This window comes from Peromyscus maniculatus, chromosome 13, assembly GCF_049852395.1.
Source record: "Peromyscus maniculatus bairdii isolate BWxNUB_F1_BW_parent chromosome 13, HU_Pman_BW_mat_3.1, whole genome shotgun sequence".
Classification (NCBI taxonomy): domain Eukaryota; kingdom Metazoa; phylum Chordata; class Mammalia; order Rodentia; family Cricetidae; genus Peromyscus; species Peromyscus maniculatus.
The window spans coordinates 35,206,296-35,231,582 of record NC_134864.1 but is presented as its reverse complement, the minus strand read 5'-3'; the positions used below and the strand labels follow the sequence as shown (position 1 = coordinate 35,231,582).

Genomic DNA, 25,287 nt, shown 5'->3' with positions numbered 1-25,287 from the left:
AAGCCATTATGAGCCACTTAGCTTTGTGAGTGCTGTCTAAGGAGAAAAAGGGTTATTTGCACCGAGAAGAGTGAAAAGGAGCAAAGAGGAGCCAGGGACAAAGCTCAATTGTGGAGTACTTGCCCAGGATGGAGGCGCCCTGGGTTTGATACCCAGCACTGAACAAGTCCATGTGGTGGTGGACGCCTATATCCCAGTGCTCAGGCAGTGAAGCCGAGGAAGACCCGGAGGTCAAGGTCATGCTCAGGCTACAAAGACTCCCAGGCTGGTGTGGGTTACACGAAACCTTGGCTTAAGAAAGAGCGCAAAGAGTGATGGGGAGCCAGGGCCTAGGCACCCACACTAGGCAAACGCTCTACCATCCAGCAAGATCCTCAGCTCAAAAAAGAGGATATTAACTAAGCACGGTGACTTTCTATCTCCTGTCTACATCCTGTTCCACCTGGCTAATCTGAACAAAGAGAACGCAAGAATAATCCCACTTTATTACGGCCACTGCTAACTCACTGATACTGTACTGATACAGTATTACCCATCCTGAAGTCTGCCTGCTTAAACATTCTCCTTAAATAGTTACTTGTCCATTCATACTTCATACACTCACTTCTAAAAAGGAACAGCCCTGATTACAATCCGGCAGGGAAACAAATGTGCTCTATTCTGGGAGGGGCTGACAGCCACAGAGAGCTAATAGCCATGAGGGGCTAGAACAGTCCTGTCGGGATGGACAGGTGACTAACTTCCACAGATACTCCAGGTGAGCGGTGTGGACTGGAGAACCGTGCTTTTCCCTCTGAATCCTGGCTAAGGAAGACCTGGACACTGTCCGGATCCCTGACAGGGTCAGACCTCACAGACAGCAGGCTGCTCACCTTTGCACTGCATTTCCTTAGCTAGAAAAACTTAGCAGCTACCAAAAATAATGCCTCTTTTGATATCATTTGCTTTCCCCTCTCTTCCAGAGATGACTAACAGGAAGTCATCTCTGCCCCACAGGAAGCACCTTGACAGAGAGGCCTACAATTTTCTTTTCCCACATGTACAACTGCAGTTCGCATTTTGTCATTTGAAGGAAGGGTGCTGCTCCCACTTTCTGACTGCATTTTCTGAAGGAATGCACAGAGGCAAACAAAGGTGTTGAAACTGGAGTGGTGAAACCCGTGAGAGAATCCCAACAATCATCCCCGGTGATACAGGAAATGCACCCTCCCTCACACACCTCTGCTCTCTCAGGAGAAGACTGGGAAACAATGGATCAAGAACCTGGGAGACAGAACAGCACACCAGCCATTCTTGGCGCATACAGTCCTGGCTGAGGAACACGGAGCAGGGTCTTAATAGACCGTGCAAGGAAAGCATTATCAAGCAGCGATACAGAGCTGGCGCTAAGTATATTGTAGGCTACACCACTCCAAGCCTTACCAAAAGATTTTTTTAGAGTGTGCAAAACCAGAAGTTAAACAGCAGTCATGTAACCAGAGTTTCCTGTTTGGCTTGCCACACAAGGCTGCCAGGAAACCTAGCAATTAGCACGCCTCTGTGTTAGGCACCACATATTATCAGTCATGGGGCAGTCTGTTTTCTTCCACTTAGCCGCATGTTTCTTGTGGGTGAGAAGCTGAAAACGAGTCTGTCACTACTGCTTCCTGTAGACTGGAGCCCCCGATTAGTACTTAGGGGGCATACTAAAAACTAAGGTCTATTCAGTGAGCACCACACAGAGCAGAGCCATGCGTAGAAGCTTACGGGGGACTCTGGATGAACGCGGCCCCCACTGCAATGGCACACAGAGCACCCTGAACTGCACAATGACCTACATGCAGGACAGCATTGGGAACACGTGTGACACCACGGAAGACAATACCTGTTACAATGAGGTATCAAAAAAAATTCACCAGGACTTGGGAGATGGCCTGCTGGGTAAGAGCCTTGCTGTACAAGCATGAAGACCTGAATTCAGAACCCCAGAATTCTCATAAATGCTACACAGAGTTACACATCTGTAACTCCAGTGGGGGGTGGTCAACAGAGACAGGATGGCTTGGACTTGCTGGTCAGCCAGCCTAGACAAAAGCCATGACCTCCAGGTTCAGTGAGAGATCTGTCTCAAAGGGATTAAGCAAAGGGGAGAGTGCAGGGCAGAAGCTTGTGTGTGTGTGTGTGTGTGTGTGTGTGTGTGTGCGCGCGCGCGTGCACACACACACACACACACACACACACACACACACACACACACACACAATTTAAAAACCACGCAACACCCAAACAACATCTACCATGTGTTTCCCCTAAGTTGACAGACTGTGTGGCCACTCTGTAAGAGCTTGATGAATGCTTCTCAAGTGGAGATGTCCTTACCAGCCATCGTCCTTCTTTGGAATCTGCTTTTGCCATCAACATCACAAGCCACAGATAGCACTGAGCAAAGAAGGACCGCTATTGCTGGAGGGCTTCTCTCCAGCTTCCACCAAACCCCGCAGTCCCACAATCCATGTATAAAATAATCACTCAGACGCTTACATTATTTATAAACTGTATGGCCGTGGCAGGCTTCTTGCTAACTGTTCTTATATCTTAAATTAACCCATTTTTATAAATCTATACCTTGCCACGTGGCTGGTGGCTTACCGGCATCTTTACATGTTGCTTGTCCTGGCGGTGGCTACAGTGTCTCTCCCCCCTTCTTCCTGTTTTCCCAATTTTCCTCTCTCCTTGTCCCGCCTATACTTCCTGCCTGGTCACTGGCCATCAGTGTTTTATTTATATAGAGAGATATCCACAGCACTTTGCTTTTGCCATCACCATCACAAGCCACAGATAGCACTGAGCAAAGAAGGACCGCCCTGGTCCTAGCAGAGATGAGCAGGAAATCCTGCCTGAAAACCATCTGATGACAGCTATAAAAAGCCTATGGACGGACACATCCCTCCACCGGAATCTATTTTCAGAAATTTGCATGGGGTGATTAACTGAAGAACCACACGATGACAAGGTCAAGCACAGTCCCTGCAGTGTGTCCTAAAATAAAAGTATGGCAGGGAGACTGAGCAGACAGTTACAGATGCTAAAGAAAGGGAGGAGGCCTTAGACATCATCTCAGGAAATGATTTCACTTTGTAGAGGAGAAAACAGACACCCAGAGATTAAAACACTTAACCTAAACAAAGTCTCACACCTACTTAGTGGCTCAATGAAATTTAAAAATCAAGTTGCCTAAAAAGAAATCTGTTATCAGCACAGACCCAGTGGAAGAGAGCGCAGGACAAAATAAAAGCAGAGAACAGAGGTACAGTTTCTCCATGACGACACTGCCTAGCTATGTCCTGCGACATCCTTCTCAGGGCTTCCAAACTGAAATGCTACGAGTCACATGAATACTTCAGAAGGCCTGCATGGGTCCAGATCCCTGGATGAGCTAGAAGGCTGCTGGTGGCAAAGAGTCCAAGCTGATATTCAACCTAAATGCTGCCCATCTTTTTGTATTGCTCACCAATGCCAGAAAGTCTCACCCGGTGCAGGTTACCGCACACCAGAGAGGGCTGGAGAGGCGGCTGAGTCAGCAAGGTGCTGTCTGTGAGTTCAGACCCCAGGCACTGACACAAAAAGCCAGGCAGGGTGGTCTATGCCAGTGCTGGGGAGGTGGAAAAAGGGGATCCCTGGGGTTTGCTGGCCAGCCAGGCTAGTCCAATCAGTGAGCACCAGCCTTGATGTCTCCAATACTAAGATGGAGAGTAAGAGGGGAAGACACCCAATTTTGACCTCTGGCCTTCACATGCATGTGTAACCTGTGTGTGTGTGTGTGTGTGTGTGTGTGTGTGTGTGTATATATATATATATATATATATATATATATATATATATATATATATATATGATACATACATATCATACTTACATACGCACGCACGCACGCACGCACGCACACCAATAAAGTAAGTTAATGTTAAGAACTTGAAAGAACTTTGTTAGACAATAATCCACAGGTGGAGCAGTAAGAGAGGCGGGATTGTTTACACAACTTCCAACCTGCAAGGTGGCAGATTGAGAAGCCGGAGAAGGCTCTCCTTTGACCCGCCTGCCAGGTTCTTGCTTCTTACCTCTTCTCTGCTAACATCCATGTTCCACACCGCAATCCCGCCATCCGAGGAGCAGGAGACAAGCTGCCTCGTGAGCTGCAGGTAGCAGAGTGACTGCACCCTGTCACTGCAAAGGGTACACAAGTCACATGTCAACACAGACAAACCCAGAGCCCGTCACTGGAGCGCAGCACTCTCCCTCCCTCTGTTCCCGGGGGCTACTTTATTATTTGATGTGGTGACAAGGACTGTATGACAGACTTCACCCAGCATGCCTTACCATTACCCAGATCATAGTCTCTACAAAATAAATGCTGCTCCTTCTGAACCTGTCATTTAAAATGCAAGTTGGAGAGGGCTAAGAACTACAGATGTCTGTGTCCATCACCACAATGCATTTACTTATTCAAAGACAAAACAGAATGCAACTCTGACTGGCAACAGTTCATATGAAAAAGTAGTCAGATCACCAGGGCCATGACCAGCCACCTGCCCACGCAGCCACAGGTGACTCACATGCACACCCAGGTAGAACTCTGCCCTCTTCCCGAAGGCTCTCGGACCTCGATGCCAGGCAAACAATCTCCTGACCTGGTAACTTTTGCACCTAACTTTTTTCCTGGCTAAATTTCAACTTGACTGTAATTACAGTCAACAGGTACGGCCTGACCAGCAACAAGGAAGAAAGGAAAACATAGTGAAGGAGTGAAGGAGGCGCTCCTTTTCCCAGGCTGTAGGACAAGCCCTAAGTATTACAGTGTCAGGGCTTAAGTGACTTAGCTATCCATGCACAGGACCCTTTTTAATGAAATGTATTTTACAGTTTAATAGAATGCTTATGCCCCCAGCTCAGGAGTAGCCTGGTACTTGAACACACACAATCTGCCATGGTCAAAGTTCTCGCCTCCAGTCTCTGATCCATGGTGCTTTAAATAGGTATTTCACCAGGACCATTCCTTGGGAGAAAAGAGTGGTGATTTCTTTAGACTAAATGAGGAAGAACACCTCACACTCCATTTTCTCCTTTTTACATAGGAGTGACAGAAGCAGTTAAAATGAAGATAGTCCAGAATACCAGTGCCCTCCTCTCCTGACTCACGGTCCCAACCCCAAATGGTCACATACTGGTGGCCCTGAAGGAGAAGTGTCCGGCCTTTCCTTCCGCCGATGTCCCACATGATGATGCTGTTGTCGGAGGCTCCCGAGAAGAGTAACCGTTGAAGGGGGTCCCACCAAAGGCAGGCGATACTACCTAGGCACGCGAGAGAGGGGTCAAACAGAGCTCCGCATCAGGACATATGTGCAACAACTGCATGGAGAACCACACTACCAGCTGAGCCTTTGAGTGAAACATCGACCTTTGTCGTGCAAAGACCCATTCAAACCACAACTCTCATGAGTCATGGAGAAACCACCGCAAATCCATTATCCAAACTTGGAAGGTGAGGATTTCTGGCTGTGAGCCACATAGCTTTAAAAGTTTTTCCTGGCAGGCAGCTCAAAAGGTTGCAGAGTCTCTTCTTAGCCATCGTTAGTTACTGCTTATATATCCTTGGTGAGTGGGGAAAGGGTTCTCTGTGCATCTGCTAACTCTCAGGGACTTCCTGAGACTTGTGAGTTGTTTACTTCCTGCATCTCATGGTGGACTTTCAGTGATGCAGCTGCCTTTGAGTTATCCCTGCTCCTGTAAGGAACCCCAATAAACTCAATGGTTCATGGAAAAAAAAAAAAGGTTTTCTTTGCTCTGTACCAATAATTTATAAAGTAGTTAAAAATAAAACATCAGAAAACTTCTCGATAGAAAGAAATCCCACCAATATGTCAAGAAAAAACACCTGTAGTTTACTGTGGGTGTTTTATATAAGATGCAGATCTAGGTTATTCCAGACCCATGAGACTTTATAGACATTTACCCTAGGATGTTTTTATGTGTGGAAATTAAATTAATGCCTCAAGAAAAAAAAATGGTGCAGGTATATGAAATAAATATATCAAAGAAATTCAGCTTAAAAAAAAAATCCAAACCCAGCCGGGCGGTGATGGCTCACGCCTTTAATCCCAGCACTAGGGAGGCAGAGCCAGGCGGATCTCTGTGAGTTCGAGGCCAGCCTGGGCTACCAAGTGAGTCCCAGGAAAGGCGCAAAGCTACACAGAGAAACCCTGTCTCGAAAAACAAAACAAAACAAAAAAAAAAAAATCCAAACCTTATATTTCACACTCTTGTACTAGCTAGCCTATCAAATTGAATGCCCTTGGGGGAATCTTTTGTTTCTAGAGATTTGTCTTCCACCGTTACTACTGGCCTAGGAAACAGCTATTAACAAACAGTAACCCTGAACCAGTGACACACGACACACACTAACAATTCTCCTGGAGGTACAGAAACTAATGAGGTCACCTTCACGAGCAAGTAAAATGAGTCAGTTTTCCACACAAACCTTCTCAAAACAAAATAAAGTGAAAACCAAACCAAAAAGCACTCGGCAAATTGAGCTTCGGGACCCTTTTTTTTTTTTTTCCATGAATTGTGTTGAGTCCTGTGACCCTCACGTGTCAGCTAGTGGCCTAAACCACAGATAAACACGGTCTGACATAGGAAAGTCACTCAGCAGCCTCAGGGCCCATTCTGTCCTTAGAAGATGCAGCTTCACCTGGAACCTTGCTTCTCTGCCACAGCTTTCCCCCAGAGTCCCTGATCTTGGATAGTCTATTTCATCTAAACAACTTAGCTGGACAGTGTCTGATGAGTCCAACATGTTGCACTCAGAAGCCTAAGTACCATCTTAAATAAACACACTATTGATCCTCTCAACAAATTTTCAATTCTTTAGTCTAAACTAGAGACCTCCAAGTTCCAATCTGGGACTCACACAGAAATGGGATCCAACCATCTGTACAAAAAGATTACATTTCAGCTCAGTAGTCGAGGAAATTCACTTATCATTCACATGCACAGAAAACGTTTGCCCAATTCAGCCAACAGAATTTTACTTTCCTCCACTGAGCCCCACCCCACACTGCACTACAGAAACAAGGAGTTTTATCTAATGCTTCACTCTCCCAAGTCATTACCCAGTGCACGGTGACCAAGTATAAGGGTGACCAGTCCACGGAGTTTCTCTAATTGTACCACTCTAGAAACTAACAAAAGAAAAATAACAGTGGTGGGAAGTCTTCCAAAGATCTGTTTAAAAGAAATGGTCTGAAGATGGAGATGTAGGTCAGTGGTAGAGTTCTTGCTTGGCATGTACCGGCCCTGGGTTCAAAACCAGTACTATACCCTGCTCCGGAGAAGTTCTTATGGAAACAATAATTTTAAAAGCTTGTTGGGCATGGTGGCTCACAACTATAAACTCCCGCACTTAGGAGGTTGATGCAGGATTACTGTGGACTGAGGCCAGCCTGAGCTGCATGCTAAGTTTCAGGATAGACAGGGGTAGCATCAGAAACCGTGGATCAATCAATAAGCCAACAAGGTAAGCCACACAAAGCGTTCCTTTGAGCAATTCAGACAGGATTTCTGATGTGTGAAATTGAAGGTGACATCTGACCAACAGTTTTCTTTTCCATCCCATCAAACTGAAAGCTGGTTGGTCACAAGGAGGGGACCACTCCCAAAACCACAGCACTGAATGCCTAACATAGGTGAGAAACTTATGACCACAGCCTACCTTCATGTCCCTTGAGGGTCGTGATAACTGAACAGGTGCTCTGCTCCAGCTTCAGCAGGGTGATCTGTCCCGAGTAATCGCCAATGAAGGCGTGCTGAGTGTCCAGATCATACCTGAGAAGCAGTCAAGGACAGGTAACAGGACCCATCTCATCATACTCCCACGAAGCAAGCAATACCAGCCATAGACAAAGGTTTAACACGGAACTCAGGTATTCCAGGAGAGTGACCACAAACCTCAATCACGACCTGAAAGGCAATGAATGAGCAAATGGCAGGAAGTGACAGGTACACCCTGGAAGAAAAACTAAAGCAGCTGGATTTGTAAGGAAAGCTAGTATCCAGCCAACAGTTACTATAGTGAGGGAAGCATATGGAACCAGCAATAAAAAACATGAGAGCTGGGGGAGATGACAGATAGGCAGTTACAATCAAGTTGTAACAAAACATTAAAGAATGAAGTTGCTAAACAGTGAGAACAGCAAACACACACACACACACACACACACACACACACACACACACACACACACACACACAATGCAACAGGATGTCATTTTATGAAATGTCTCTGAAAAGGATGACATACTGACAGCCAAGCACAGGATACGGACTCATGAAGACCATGGCTTACTTTAACTTACAGAGGGTAGTTCCATAATCCAGACATCAGCTATCTGTGGTGGTAGCCAGATGAAAGCATATTAACTACCAGTAACAACTCATTCCTCTCTCACTCTGTAACCATGGACATTTGTAGAAAACCAACATTGTCCACAAAACCGAGTGACTACTAATAGTCCAGAACACAAGGTCAGGAAAACTACAAGCCAGGCCATGGCTGTGATTCTGTTCTGCAAAGTTATCACGAGAGCTCTCATCCATGACAGAAAAACTCACTTAGAATGTAACATATGATATAATATATAAGCATATATGAGCACTTCTCCCCTGTTGGAGCCTTAACTGTGTGTGTGTGTGTGTGTGTGTGTGTGTGTGTGTGTGTAGGGGAGGACAGCACAGTACCATGAACTGTCTTAGGGTGTTGTCTGTGCTTACGGTCTTCATCATGTTGTCACTGGTGCAAGCAGAGGTGAGCTGTGTGTAAACCAATCCGTATGGCTGGAAAGCTAAAGCAGGGATTGCTAGCATCTGGGGAGCCTGAGGCACCATGACAGTACTCTAAGAATCAAAGCCCCTTTCACATTCATTAAAAAAAAAAAAGCATTAAGTGAAGTTTTGTATAAAGCTCCTGGCAGCCCATGTATAAAGCCCAGGGTAAGGTGAAGTTTTTCATTTTGGAATGAAAGGTAGGACTTACATTAGCAGGGCTGTACAACTTTGTATAAAAAAAACACATTTCCCACAGAGAACATATTTATGTCATTATTTTTAACAGATATGCTTTATACAAAAGAAGGGCAGACACGGAAATTCTTGGATTCTAGGTTAAATCGACAGGAATCATTCTACCTTCAGAATAACTAACAGTTCAATTTCAAATTCAACAGTGAGGTGTGAGGTGGCTGGAAGAAGGGGTTCGGCACTCTGAAGGATACTGCAAGCAGGAAGCCCAGGATGCGAAAAAGTGGCGGCCAAGCATGTTCCCACTGCGCGTGCACATCCAGCTCACACACTTGTCATGGCCTGTGCTGATCACCCACTCGGCTGCCAAGCTGAAGATGATAGCAGACACTCGGTTCTGATGGGCTGCAGGAGACAAACGGAGGGTCAGTGCCCTCCAGGACAGAGGCTGTCTTCAGAAACACCTCCCCACACTGGGAGAGAGCTGAGGCTCAGCTTCCACAGTGTGTAGTCAGGATCCCAGTAGACTCCAGACAATCTGCTTCTCTCTATCCCCCACATGTTCTGGCAAGGGCTCTTTCCAAAGCCCTGGGCCACCACACAGGGAAGGCTGTCAGAAGCCAGGAAACACGAAAGGTCATGTTTAAGAAGGATTCCAATAACAGCAAACAAGTTTTTTTGTTTTTTGTTTATTTTTATTTTTTTATTATCTGTCTGTCTGATTGTGTTCAAAGGAACATTTTTATTTTTGCTCTGAAGACCTTATTATGCTATCTATATGAACAGAGGCAGATTTTTCTCAAGAGGTAAAGGTGTTTTTTAACTGATTAGTTCATCATGGCTCATCCCTTTCCTGCCATGATAGATGATGGACCCCCAAACTTTAAAACAACTTAAACCCTTTTTTACACTCTTAATTTGCTTTTTGTTAGGTCTTTGGTCAGAACAACCAGAAAAGTCACCCATACACCTGGCTAATACCTTTTTGCACTTATCTAATAGAAGATATACCCATTCTAAAATAAATCATCATTGTTTTGTTTTGTTTTTGTTTTGTTTTTTGAGACAGGGTTTCTCTGTGTAGTTGTGGTGCCTGTCCTGGATCTCACTCTGTAGCCCAGGCTGGCCTCGAACTCACAGAGATCCTCCCGCCTCTGCCTCCCGAGTGCTGGGATTAAAGGCGTGCGCCACCACCGCCCAAAATAAATCATTACTAATAGGATTCTTTTTATAATACTAGCATTGTATATAAGAACAAATGCAATTTTGTGAAATTTTAAAAGAAGCCCTTTATGGAATAGTTCTGTGTATATTTTTTATTATTATTTATAACGACAGAGCATCTGTAAAGCCCTCTGAACCAGTAGCTGAGAAAGGAGGAAGTCGTGCTATCACTTAACCGCTGCAATGTTTCAGGTTGATCAGGTACCCAAGCCAGTGGCATGACTCCGCCCTAGCAGGCACGAGACTGCACACAGTAGGTATCTAGTAAATGCTCAGTAAGGCCAAAGGGCAGACAGAGAAAGCGCTGCCTTTGCTCTCAGCTGTGTGAGCGGCTCAGAAGAACTCGGGGACCCCGAGAGGCAGTGGGACTGTCATGCACACAGACTGCGAGGAGGCTATGCTAAAAATTACACGCCCCCCTCCCCCGAAAGCCCCGGAACTGCAAGGGTGCTTCCACGGCTCTCAGCCATAGGACCAAGCAACCCCGATCCCAGACGGTGACTGAGGGACTGCTGTGGGTCTGAGTGCACTTTTCGTTTCATGTTTTTCTGCTTTGATGCTATTTCTAATTTCCACAGACACGGGGTGCATATCAGTTTCAGATACAAACACCGAGGAACATGGCTTTTACAAAATCAGAGACTACGTCTTCTAATTAAAAGACGAATTTGTTCTGTCTGACTCCAAACACTTTTCCCACTGAACCTGTGGCTGTCAAACTGAAGTAAGACTTATCCCAGCTCACAGTAAAGGCCTCAGAACAGCAGTCAGTTGATTTTCTCAGGAACGGCTATCTTATTTGGAGGCTTAGATCCTTTTTGCTATTGTAGTTTTTCAAAATTGTCTTTTAGGAAAGGATGGCGAATCCTGTTAATGCTTATCCTGCTTCACTCACCGTTTCTAAAATCTTCCATGCGGTAGAATTAAAAATGTGGCAAACTCTGTTCAGTCTTCCATATGGTTTTCTAGATGTCAAAGGTCACCAATGAAATGCAACCTCTAGAAAGCACTACAGAATTATGCTGTATATAACCCATAGAGAACTCTGAAAACTTAAATACAAATTTCTTTTTTTTTTTGTTTTTTCGAGACAGGGTTTCTCTGTGTAGCTTTGCGCCTTTCCTGGAACTCGCTTTGGAGACCAGGCTGGCCTCGAACTCACAGAGATCCGCCTGCCTCTGCCTCCCGAGTGCTGGGACTAAAGGCGTGCGCCACCACCGCCCGGCAACAAATTTCTTAAAAGGTGTATTTCATAGATGTTCCAAAGCACAGCTTTTAACTCAGTTACAACACACTGCAACTCCCTGGGAATACAGACACAAATCACAATGGACATTCAGAGAAGACAAATGACCAACACTAAATAAAGCTGAAGTCATTTTAAAATTGTGAACTCTTCTATCACACTGGAACCAAATAATAAGGTGGCATGTCAGGAAGAGCCAGCAAGAGGGCAGGCACCTCACTGGCTCACTGGTCATGAAGTTGCAAGGAGTTGCATTTTTGTTTGGGAAGCAGTTTGCAAAAATAGATCTCTAGCACTTAAGTAACTTTTAATGTTTGGCCTGGCTATTTCTCTTGTAGGAATTTGTCTTAAGTAGAAGTCATCAAAATTAAACATCTAGAGTCAGTGTCACATCTAGAGCCAAGAACAGACACAGTTATACATGTAACTATGAGTTACACCTACAGACATGTGCATGTACACACAAACGCAGGCATGTATATTGTACTGTATGTTAATCAAAAACTGGAAGCAGTGCACATCTTCTTCCAATAACAGAAGAATGGTGAAGTTAAATCTTGTATACTTACACAATATACAAAAATGTCAGTGCAAGAAGCAGGAAAGGAGGATAAATAACTTAATATTCTCTCATATAACTGTGCAATATAATGGAAATGTTAATATGGAAACCTACCTTCAATGTGTTTGCGTCTAAACGTGTACACATGCAAGAGTGTGTGTCATTACCTGGATAGGTCTTGATAAAATTCATTTTATTAAAATCTTCAGAAACGTGAAATTCCTAAAAGCAAGCATACGCAATAAATAGACAGTTACAGTTCTTCAAACAACAGGAGCTCAACTTGAAAGAGAATCCAAACTTGAATCAAAGTCCAAAAAATGCTTGTCACAAGGCATGGCACTCAAGGTGAGCTACAGAGGGGATTCGAACCGCTCCTCCCAGCTAACGTGTCCTTGGGCCATCATTTCCTTTAAGGAGGAATCGATCAGCTGGAATCCTACAGAGAAACTGCTGCTCACTCACTCAGTGCTTGAGTCCGATGCTTCCTCCTCAAGGCAGCCTCACTCTAACCACAACACTTTGTTAATGGTGCTCCTTTGGCTATGCCAAACTAAGCTAATAAACCTCTCAAGACAACACGTAAGGAGCAAATGTTAAAGACCTGTTGTCAACACTGTTGATGACTTACAGGAAGGACACGGGGATGGCTCAGCAATTTAATAAGGGAAATATGCATGTTGTGTGCATAAACATATCCTCTAAAACACAAATTTTAGAGATTGTAGAGGGTCTTTTGATATTCTTGTATTTTCCAAATAATTAGGAGAGAAAAAAAGCATGCACTTTTATAATGAAAAGAATCAATAAAAGTCAAAAGAATATGCACTAGTTAGGAATCCTACTGATCAGTGTTAAATTGTTAAGGTGCTATGTAATGCAGACATCATAAACTGCAGACTGATTTAGAGTGAGAAAAACACACATAAAGGAATATAGACTTCCTGTCCTTCATCGGGCTTTGCTGAGTACCAAAGTTCATTGGCACTGTAAATGACACTCTAGACAAGGTGGCCAACCCAGAGGTCAACTGCTGACTCCTGCTGAATTAGATTTGCACTATCCCTTTCTGCTAGAGTCACAGCTTTTACGTGCTGTAACCAGAAGAAGAATCCCCGAGTGCACACACTGCCACCCGGAGAAGAAGCTTGCAGCTTACACTTGAGGGTTTATCTCACATGAGTGTGTGCATCATCATGATATCCCTACAAAGTCTTTGGAAGGAGAGGGGCAGAGCTTTGCCCAACATTGCTAGCTACCCTGTGTGCAGAATGGTCCTTGCCACCTGCCAAGGCTGGATGAATGACAGGGCAGCAGCCCATCCTCCCTTTTGGCTCTTTCTTCTCAGCCCTTAAACTAATCAAGGCATCTTTACATTAAAAGGCAAATCAACTAAAACAATAATAAAGATCTTTGACCTACACAGGACTCTTCACCCCCTTCTCAGCAAAAACCCCTTTTCTTATGATCACCCCTTCCTAGGCAACCTCAGGCTTTCCCACCACGGTCCCTTCTCCTACCACTGTGTTCCAGGTTTCTGTGCCTGCCAGGGGGGTGTGCTCCCTCCTAGCCCTGGCCGCCTTCTTTTATTTACTTATTTACGTTGCAGCTAGCATGTAAAATACTAGATAATCTTGAGGGGATTTTCAAGCACACTATGTTTTGATGGTCCTCTCCCCCTCCGCCATTTCTCCACGCATCACCCCTCATCTCCCTTGTCGCACCCCAGTGTCTTTGTGCCCATGCCCACCCTTCCTCGTTGCTCAGCTTGGTCTGCTCTCTAGCTTCTTAAGCTTTACTCATCCTGCTATCTGTTTATATATAAATATATGCTGCCTTCTCAGGACAGCTTGAGCCCAGCCTCTCTCAGTTATCTTAGGTTTCTGGAACTCACCACCTCTCTGCTCCCTTCTTCAGTTCCTCGGGAAATGGTACCACAGCCCACTTAATTCAACCCCCAAATCTGGTGTCACCTGACATCTTCCTCTGTCTTCTCAAACTGAACCTACAGCAAACATGCCAGGAGGTATCTTAATGCATCCACTCTGTCCACTTCTGAGGCCACTGTCCTTGATCCCAGATCCCTGGTTGCCATGGTAACTTAACTTTCCCTTCCATTCTTGTTAGTCTCCACTTCAGTCTCCACAGAGTTAGTCATCTAAGAATATAGCCAGGCACAAGAATATGGGTGGTGCCTATAATTCCACTCTAGAAGGGCGAGGTGGAAGATCATAGGTTTGAGGTCAACGGGGTCACACAGTAGATTCTAGGGCCAGCCTGAGCAGTGTAGTGAAATCCTATCTGAGAGAGGTGGAGGAGGATATGAATTACAATACATCATTTGCCTGTCAAAAACCTTTTGCTAGCTTCTCACTAAATTGACCCATGGGTCTTGCATGACCTGGCCCTGGTCCACATCTCAGTTAGGCCTGGGTCCTTCCTCTATCATTCAGTGCCACCCAGCCAAGATACCTTCCTCCAACACAAACCTGGGTCACCTCAAGTCTTTACAGAGCTTTCACTTCTGGAATCTCTGCTGACTGGCTGTGACAAGGGTGCCAAGTAAACACAAGGGAAAAGAAAATACGAATGAGTTGATCCGAGCTCCTGGGAACTCCTAGACTCTGGACTGACAGCTAGGGAGCCTGCATGGAACTGACCTGGGCCCTCTGCATGTGGCTGACAGCTGTGTAGTTTGGTCTGTTTGTGGGGTCCCTAGAAGTGGGACCAGGATCTGTCCCTGGCACATGAGCTGGCTTTTTGGAACCCATTCCCTACGGTGGGATGCCTTGCTTAGTCTTGATGCAGGGGAGAGGAGCTTAATCCTACCTCAACTTGATATGCCATGCTTTGTTGACTCCCATGGGAGATCTTACCCTCTCTGAGGAGTGGATGGAAGGTGGGTAGATAGGAGGTGGGGGGAGGGAATGGGAGGAGAGGAGGGAGGGGAAACTGTGGTTGGTATGTAAAATAAATTTTGAAAAATTAAAATACAAATGGTATTGGGAAAACTTTGGGTATCCACATGCCAAAGGGTAAGTGTGAAACCATCCCTCAGACCATCTACAGAAATTAATAATGGGGCCAAGATCTAAATAAAAGCTAAACTGTCAAACACTTAGAAGAAAAGAGAAGTGTAATGTATCTGTTCCTATGACAGGACTAGGCACACTCAGAGTGATATGGCCACAGATTAGTTTACTCCTGTGACAATAGAATAAATAACCTTGAGCCAGGTACTTAAAAGTTTCTCAGATATTGTAGCCAAAGTATAAGCAACTACAAAAAAAACAAAAAAACAAAAGAAAAGATAAACTGGGCTTTACAAAACTTTAAGCAAGAACTTACAACCCAAACCCAGGGTACTGGATGGTGGTGCATGCTTCTAAGATCAGCACTTTGGAGGTAAAGGCACTAAGGGGGTGAGTTCTTGGGCTGCTTGGCCTATAAAGTAAGGCTCTTTCAAAATAAATAAATAAATGAATAAATGAATGAATGAATGAATGAATGAATAATAAATAAATAAAATGGAAGAAGATTTGCTGAAATGTTAATCACCATATGACCCCAAAATTCCATTCCTATATATCTAACAAATTGAAAACTGTAGATTCACACAGAGACTTATACACAATGTTACTAGCAGCAGTGTTCACAACAGCCCCACATGGAAATAATCCCAATGCAGTCAACTCATCAATAGACAAAGTGTAATTTCTCTATCTAAGAGAATACTCTATCTGAGAGAACATTAGTCTACCATAAAAGGGGATGAAGTAACTAACCCAAACTGTAGCAGGGAAGACACACATAAGAAGCCACACACAGAACATGATTCTGTTCACACAAAATGGATAGGATAGACAACTCCCCATTCACAGAAAGTAGATTAGAGATATCTAGATGGGGGAGGTGCATTAGGAAGCAACTGCCAATGAAGACAAGTTTTCTTTGTGGGATGTGAAAATGTTCTGCAATTAGAAAGGGGTGATGCTGACATGATCTAATGAGAATACAAACCACTACAAACCACTAACATGTACATGTAAAATGATGGCCAATACAGTGCATGAGTTACATTTCTATCGAGGAAATGAACAGACATGTACACACGATTAAATGTATAAAAAACACCAGTCAGTAACAGACTGAAAATTTAAATATCCTATCCTCCACCAAAGGTGGTTCAAGGTGCACTGCTTTCCTCTGGAACCACATGAGTTCCTGAAAGAATAGCTGGTCTGTCTTCTCAGCTCTGTCTTTCACAAATATTCACACATACACAGAGGTTCTCCATTACCCTGTCAAAGACAGCAGCCACTAAAGTTCTCGAATCTACTGTAAAAAGTCTATGCTTTGTGGGTGACCTGAGTACCAATATGCCAATCACGAGAGCATTTTGAGATGTATAGAAATTAGTTCAGAAGCATTTAATTAAATTGAACTCATTTTCAGTCTAACATCGATGATGAATCCGACACTGCTCACGCCAAACATGGTCAGCATAAGTAAACGAGGGGTGGTCTTACAAAGGACATACTGAATATATCGGAGAAACTACCTACCATTATAGCCCCGTTATCCTGGCCCACAAATATCCGTCTGCTGTCGTGATGGTAAGCCATAGAAGAGCAAGGAGCTGCCAGAAAGACAAGACCACACTGTGAGAAAAGGTAAGTATTGGAAGCCATTTTTAAAAGCATATTATTATTAAGAATAGTTATGCAGTTTAGGCTTTAAAAATAGACAAAAATGCTTCATGAAAAATAAATTGTACAGATTGAAAATGTAATTGAAGTTCCTGTGGCTTATGCTTAAAACTGGAACGGTGTAAGTCATCCCACGGTTACTTTTAGAACTGTGGGTGAAGTTTGCCAGCGTGAAGTCTCGTCTGGGTTGACTCCTGCTACAGCACAGATGCCTCCAGAACCAGTGTTTCTGGGCATGCTCTGACATCCAGATGCTCACCCTGCCCTGCCACCCTTCCCCAGGAAAGACCAATGATTAGTTGGACTCTAAACAATGAAGGGTACTGGCATGAGAAGGCCAATCCCATGGCATATGTGAACAAGCAAGGAAACCCACCACGGGATTACTTTTTTCCTCAAGAGAAAAACAAAAATTAATCCCTTTGCAATAGCACACACACCCCAGTTTGCAGTAAGCGGAGCTGTGACTGCATGGGACAGCATCGACCTCTTTCATGCACACACCTGCTATGGCCAACCCATCCCTCTTCCAGAAATCATGGGCAACAGAATTTCTTAAGTAGTAGAAACTCCAAAGTGTCTTCTTTTAAATCAGAACAAATGTGACTCCTAAAACCGAACATTTGGAGACAGAACTGTTTGGGTTCACTCCCCATAAATAATTTTAACTAGCAATGAAAGACCCATAGCATAAAAATGCATGCCGGGGGGGGGGGGAAGGGGGGAATAAACCAGATGTGTGTGGCTTTGGATTAAAGTGGCATTGGATTAAAACTGTCTACCAACAATAAACAAACAAACAAATAAATAAAAGCTGGGCTGGGTGGTGCAAGCTTGTAACTAAGCATTTAGAAGGTAGAGGGAGGAGGATCAAAATTTAAGGCCAAACTGCCTACCCAGAAAGTTCCATGCTGCCTGGTGTCCACGCAGAGTGACACACTGTCTCAAATCCCCAAAGGAAAAGTCAAAGAGAAAAAAAATCTCCAAAGGAAGTTAGAGCTTGAAAATAACTTGAAGTTTTCTCATTCCATTAGGCTTATGCATTTCTTGGCTTTTATTTATTTGGTGTGTGTGGCGCGTATACTTCTTCGTGTATGTGTGTATGAATGTGCGGCCAGGCGCAGACATCGGGTGTCTTTTCTTGCTCTCTCTCCTGTTTTGAGACACCATCTCTCACTGAACCTGCAGCTGACCAATTCAGCCAGGCTGGCTAGCTAATGAGCTTCTGAGATCTGCCTGTTTCCATCATCTTTCCTATCTCTGCCCTGCATCGCTGGCACTACAGGCAATCGGCATTATGTCCAGAATTGCACCCCAGGACGATTGTAAGATCGCACATAGGAAAGGACTATTCGGTTGCATTCAAGAACTCTGCAGGTGATGGTAGACACTGACATCGTACACAACTCAGTTGGATGTATGCAGCTTTGAACTGGCTCCAAGTAGACGGCCACTAAACATCTCAAATCCAGTAATCTGCAGATCGTTTGGAGAAAGGACATCTTTCTTGTATTTTGAGTTTAATTATGCAAGAAATGCCATGGGAAAATAGCAGTTACTTTTCACAATCCATGTCTCTATGTCCTCACTGCCGTGCTACTGACGCTTAGGCAATACGGAAGTGTCTCCGCTGGGACTGGGGCTCAGCACTTGGGAGGCTGAGCGGAAAGGCTGCTGTGAGTTCAAGGCTAGCCCAGGCTACAGCAGAGTGATGCCTTGTCTCAGACAGTAACAACAAATCACAGCAGCAGCAGCTGTGTGTAGAAACAAACACGGCTTACAGTGTCAGGCAGTCACTGCAGAGCCCGGGCCTAGTCTTTCCAGCCCTCCTTTTTTTTTTTTTTTTTTTTTTTTTTGTTTGTTTGTTTGTTTGTTTTTTCGAGACAGGGTTTCTCTGTGTAGCTTTGGTGCCTGTCCTGGATCTCGCTCTGCAGACCAGGCCTCGAACTCTCAAAGATTCGCTTGCCTCTGCCTCCTGAGTACTGGGATTAAAGGCGTGAGCCACCACCGTCTGGCACCAGCCCTCTTTCTTAAACTGGGAACTACCTCAAGAGAGCCAGTGAAGTCAAGAAAAGGATGGATGGGGACAGAGAGGACCATGGTCACATGCTCAAGATCTAACAGCCATGATGAGGTGCCGGTACCCTAAGGGGAAAAGAAATCAGTCACAGCAGGGGCAGCGAGAGGGCTCAGTGGTCAAAGGCACTTTCTGTCATGCCTGATGACCTGAGTTTGATCCCTAGGATCCACATGGTAGATGGAGACATCAGATTCCCACAAGCTGTCCTCTGACCTCCACTGGAAGCATCTCCCTCCACACAATATAAATAGATGTAATTTACTGTTTCTAATTCATAATCAAGATGCACAAAATATTTGGAAAAGGGAAGGCTGGAGACACAGCTTCCCAGCACTGCAAGAAAAATAATTCGAGGGACAGGGGAGGAGGGATGGGGAATCTGAAGAGTAACAATGGAACGTGGGGGCACCAGCATCTTAGGAGCATGAGCCCCAATGTTCAGGACCCAAGAGGCTGAGTTATAACCCTACTGTGAACTATGGAGGAAAGCAGGGCCGGGAGCCTGAGAAGGGGAACACCAGCAGCACTGAAGACGTGTTTCGCCATGACGAGCACGCTCTGCCAGCACTGGGGTGACTTCCCGGACCGCTGCTCCCTCAGCGACCAGATCTGCGGCTGAGCCACTGGGAAGTAAGAAGCCACGAGTCCAGCCGAAGCCTCTTGTGTGGCTGCTGTAGCTAACGAGGCCCAGAGGATATCACCTCCTGCTGCCCTGTTGCTCAAACAGGCTCCAGAAGCGCTTTAACTGAGGCGGTCGCTTCATAGTTAAGGAGAGAATTCTGAGTAAGGAACCAAGGCTGTGCTGCCATAATACACGCAGACACGGGCAACAAGAAGGTTCTACTACTTGGCATATCACGAGCAGCCTTTCAGGGAGTCTTCCAATGTGCTCTGTATTCCATTGCTAATACTTACTATCAAGCAGGATTCCAAAAGTGTTTCATTTTCATTGAGTGATTATAAACATAAAGAAGCTGACCAGCTGTCCAAAGCTCTTGGAAGGTCTAACACTAAAAAACCACTAACATTCCCATCACACCGAATGTCCTGAATAACTGCTGATCCATACTCGTAACAAACGCGGCGTTTTCGGAATGCTTCTTAGGAAAGCTGTGACCAGTGTCAACAGTAACCAGGACAACTGACATGAGGCCTCTTATGGAGGAACTTCACAGTGTCCTTCAGTAACAAACGATTAAGCTCACAACAAATCCATTTCTTTTCCTAGAGGGTCACCTAGGAAGAGTACCTCAAGGAGTCCCACAGTTCTGGATGTTCACTCACTAGTTAGGAGCTAAGACCCCGTTACGAAAAAGGCCTATGTACTCCATTTACTCCTGTGAGTATGACTAGCCTTTAGCCTGCTCCTGTCCCACCCCACCTCCCCATGTCACGGAGGCCCAGGGTGGAACACTTTCTAAATAGAGAATTCCCTCAGAAGCTGCCTCCTTTGTGGCTGTTTTGGGACAGAAGGAGTGACCTCCCACTTGGCCTTGGGTGGCATCCAGGCATTTTCTGCGGGGCTTTGTCTGAGAAAAGCTGAAGAAAAGAAGGAAGACAGAGACATGGTAACGTGGTGGTGTGTACACTGGCTTGACGATGTATGGGTAATTCGATGTCAGGGCATCCTAAGAGACGGGGTCTCATGTAGCCCAGGCTGGTCTTGAATCTTGCTATGTAGCTATGGGCAACCATGCCCAGTTTCATGCCATGCTGGGTACTGAACTGAGCTGCAAACATGCTAAGCAAACACTCTTCCAACTGGGCTCCATGGCCAGCTTCTGAGAAGACTCTCCATCTCCAAAGTGTTGATCCTTGGTCCACATCTTTCTACAACACTGAGGGACAGTGTGGAAAGGCTGCTAACTCACTAACCTAACTACTGACCCTAACCACTGAGGAGAAAGTGACTGCTGGGCCAATGAGAAGGCTCTCAGCATTTAAAGGCGGAGGATGCTGAAAAGCCCAAGTTTGCTCCACAGTACCCACATGGGAGACAGAACGGAATCGACACTCCAAGTTTTCCTACAACCTCCAAATATCTGCCAAGGTAAGAGTGCTTACACAGCTAAGAAACTGTAAAGGTCATTTTTGTGACGTCACTACGGAGTTAAAGCTGGACAAATTCGGATGAAGGAAAATGGCCTTTTCCTGTTTTGTTTTGCAATCATTTCTTTCTTCGATTGTGGTCCTGTTTCAGTTAGGCTGGTAGACAAAGTGCCTCTGGAAAGGAGTGTTCCTGTGGTTTATTACGGCCTGTCAGAGTCTTAGGCAACAAAGGAGCATATTCTGAAATCCAGCAGCAATTTTTTAGCCAGGCCTTTTGAAATTAAGTCATCAAAGGCATCAGAAACAAGACCCTTAAGTGGAGAACTGTGTGACTTACACGCCATTGTGTGGTAGATGCTGGGCCAGTACTGGCCGCTGTCTCTTTTCAGCCACACTCGGATAGTTCTGTGGAGACAAAGAGGGAGAAAGAGCAGTGCTCAGTCATTTTACCTATAAAATCTTCTGAATGGCAGGCATGTCAGCTAACTGGGCAGAACTGTCAATCATCTAATACTATAAAATCCGCACACACAACGGGATGAGAATTAATGCCCATGCCAAGTATTTGCAGACACTGTCATCTTTAAACCTTTCCATCAGTGGCGACTGACTCCCCATATACATTAACGTACTTCACATAAGCACTGGCTCACCATTCTCCAGATTCAGTGCAAAGCAAAGAGCAACCTTGGCAGAGAGAGTTTGCTACAATGCTTTAGAAAGGCTTACTCTCCAAAATATGCATAAAAGACATCCAAGTCATAAGAATGCTCACCCTCAGTGGTGTATGCAATGGGGTTATCTTCTTTTGTAATTCAGGGCAATTTTGTTTTTGATTTAAAAAATTCAACATTTTTAAATTGATCTTACAAAGTTATTCAAAGGAAAATATATACATACACAGAATTTAGTATATTATATATGGTATACATGCTTATATATTTAATATATTATTATACAGTATGACCATGGTAAGTTATATAATACCTAGAAGTCAAGATTTCAAGTAATTTTAATAACGTAGAAACATTCACTATATAATGACATACAAAGGAAGCTGAAAACTATCAACTACTTTTCTGGGTAAGACAGATTGTACCAACAAAGTCACATGACTGTCTCACCAGGAGACACCAAGGAAGGCATCAGGCACACAAAGAAAGAAAAGCTGGGTCCAGGGACACACACACACCTACAATCCTGGCACTTGGAAGCCTAAACCAGGAGAATGATCATCATGAATTAAAGTCCAGCCTCGGACACATAGCAAAACCCTATCCCACAGAAGCAAAAACAGAAAAAATGAAGCAGCATGCTTATGGAAAAGCAGTATGGGATTGGCGAAGGAAGAGAGGTGTAAGTGTCTCAGTCAGTGGGAGGTCTCGCTTATCCACGACTATCCTCAGCCTCCTGCCCTGGAGAAAAGTGTCCCACACTGTCTCTCTGGCCTCTTTTTCATCAGGGCACACAGGGCTGTGAGGAAATCCTTTGTGTGCAGGAAAGTAACTGAGCAACAGAGCCGAAGGGCTGTGTGTGTGTGTGTGTGTGTGTGTGTGTGTGTGTGTGTGTGTGTGTTCACTGAAGGAGAAAACAGCAGGGCCAGCCTGGGCCACTCCTGCCCTTGCCGAACCTCTAAGGCAGGCTCTTCTGCTCCAGCCCCCTCTGTGGAACTGCATTCTAGTGGGGTCTGCTTTGCGCACAAGTTTCTCATCGCCCACTGTCATTCTTTGACAGTTGTGTTTATATTTCTAATCATGGGCTGGCAAGGTGCCTCGTTGGGTAAAGGCGGTTGCCATCAAGAATGAGGATCTGAGTTCGATCCTCGCTACACAGTCAAAGGAGAGGGTTGATTCTCATGGGTTGTCCTCCATCCCTGAGCTGTGCCACTCACAGACACACACACACACACACACACACACACACACACACACACACACACACACACACACAAAGATGAATAAATAAAATATAATTCCAATAGCCACATGACAGTTGACAAATGTTGGTAAGTTCAGACTGAAATATATAAAAACTAAGTGTTGACACATAGTTCCATTTATTTATCAAGCTATTTCCTTTTGAAGTTCAAGGCAAGTAAAACTCTTCCACAGGGACAAAACTCAAGAATGGCTGATTGATTCTGGGGAACGGCGCAGATTGTGGAGGTGTGAGGAAGAGAAAATGGCGAGGCTCTGGGGTTGATCACCAGAGCTGTGTCCATCTACTAGAAGACGTCCCACTACTCTCAAGATCTGCATAGACCACTGTGTCTGTGTGACTGGACGGCCATTCAAACTGGACAGTGATCTTCACTGACTAAATCGATGACACCATGACACAGCACAGAACCCCACTTTATGTATGTCTTAAGGCCAATGGAATCTGACTGGTTTCAGTGTATCGGGAGGACAGAGGGACAGGAGAACCTGTTAAAACACCATGACAAAGGTACTTCAGCAAAAGCAAACCCAGGATTCAAGTGGCAAACTTAGCTCCTGTAACTCCCCAGCTCAGGCCTTGAAAACCAGTGAGCTGCCATATTTCAAGTCTCCAGATGGTCCTCTCAGGTTATGCCCCAAGCTCTCCTCCCTCACCATTCCACCATGAACTATTCTCTATAGACTTGTCCTTCGAGGTAGAAAACAGGTTGGATACTATTTCAACACAACTCCATCTAAAAACTCAATGGAAGTATACAAGGATTACCCTGGAACTGACTCACAAAAGGGGCCTTACCTGTGCTGACTGTACTCCATGTTGCTTAAATCAGAAATGTGGTGATATTTTATTTCTGCTTTAATAAATAAAGTTTGCCTGGAGATCGGAGGAAATAGCAAGCCATTTTAAGTAAACAAAGAAGTCAGGCATTGGTCGTACATGCCTTTAATCCTATCTGTGTGTTCAAGGCCACACTAGGGAACAGACCCAAGTGGTGACATGCGCCTTTAATCCCAGTACCAACCACAGAGTTCTGGAGGCCTGTACAGACAGGAAGTGACAGAGCTGGCCAGGAAGAGGAAGTGATATAGCTAGACAGCAAGTCATATACATGGCAGAACAGCAAGGCATATTGGAAGCTGCAGAGTTGGTGAGGTGAGGTTCGCTGGTGGCTTTCCCCATTTCCCTGATCTCTCTAAGGTTTTTACCCTATATTTGGCTCCGTGTTTTTTTATTTATTAAGACCACTGAGAAATTGGTCTACATAGAAATGCTATGGCTACATTCAGCACAACAGACGAAGCCAAAGCAGAGTAATATGTTAAAGGCCAACTCTAAGGTAAGGATTAAGTCTACTCAATGATCCTCCCTCCTGTCTAAATTCAAGGTACAAAGGCCACTGAAGATCGAGCCTTGTCCCATGCAGCTCTGCTTAAGCTCACTGGCTTTATTTACAACAGGCGCACCGAAGGGTTAAATCTGGCAGCTAACTACTATCAAGATTTTTAAGTCTATGGAAGAAGATGATGTTGGTAATTCACTAAAACTCTGCCACCACAAAGGTCATGTGTAGCTGGAGTTTTTTCTCCAGGTCCCGCCAATCCCCGGCAGTCTGACAGCCCACTTAAAAAATAAACACACAGACGCTTACATTATTTACAAACTGTATGGCCATGGCAGGCTTCTTGTTAACTGTTTTTATATCTTAAATTAACCCATTTCTATTACTCTATAAGTTGCCACGTGGCTCGTGGCTTACCGGTATCTTAACATCTGTTTCTCATCATGGCAGCTGGCAGCATCTCTCTGCCTCAGCCTTCCACTTCCCAGAATTCTCCTCTCTCCTTGTCCCACCTATACTTCCTGCTGGCTACTAGCCAATCCGTGTTTTATTTATTAACCAATAAGAGCAACACATTTAACATACAGAACATTGCACAGCACTTCCCCTTTTCTAGTGGGATACACTTTTCCCTTTGTGCTCAGAAAGGGCAACATTCGGACATCAGAAGACCCAGTTGGGATGAAATAATCTTAAAAGCCCATCTCTCCCACACGTCACTAGACGCAAAAAACCGAAATCCACACCTTAGGGATGGTATTTAACCTAGCCCAAGACCACACTCAGATCCCACTTAGCTGGATTCCAGCATTTGGAACATGGCGTCATTTTTCTTTGTAGAACAAACAGCATACAACTTGGTTGGCACAAATCTGACCCTGGTTAGGACCCAACCAGCAAGCTAGGAAACTGCGACTTTTATGGTATTCCCTTGAAAAGTGCTCATCGTATAAGGACAGAGAAGGCCAACCTCACTGGGAATCAGGCTCCAAGCAGGCAGTAGACTTCAGCTTTACACCCTCTCCCAGAGTTCTCATCTTCAAACCATTGCCATTCTTCCCCTCCTTGTACTACTGAGGCATTCCA

At 44.8% G+C, this 25,287-nt stretch overlaps 1 protein-coding gene across 2 annotated transcripts in view; it reads right to left on the bottom strand.

The window, feature by feature from the left end:
• Wdfy1 (WD repeat and FYVE domain containing 1) overlaps positions 1-25,287 on the bottom strand; it is a 49,994-nt gene that overhangs the window by 8,072 nt on the left and 16,635 nt on the right. Inside the window, exons 2-8 of one of the 2 annotated variants that reach the window (XM_006972116.4) lie at positions 21,259-21,326; positions 16,649-16,722; positions 12,251-12,305; positions 9,306-9,456; positions 7,748-7,860; positions 5,202-5,328; positions 4,098-4,203 (exon numbers count right to left, since the gene is read on the bottom strand). In XM_006972116.4, coding sequence (XP_006972178.1) covers positions 4,098-4,203; positions 5,202-5,328; positions 7,748-7,860; positions 9,306-9,456; positions 12,251-12,305; positions 16,649-16,722; positions 21,259-21,326 — 694 coding nt within the window. The remainder of the gene's footprint in view (positions 1-4,097; positions 4,204-5,201; positions 5,329-7,747; positions 7,861-9,305; positions 9,457-12,250; positions 12,306-16,648; positions 16,723-21,258; positions 21,327-25,287) is intronic. The other variant, XM_076549977.1, reaches the window with a different exon arrangement.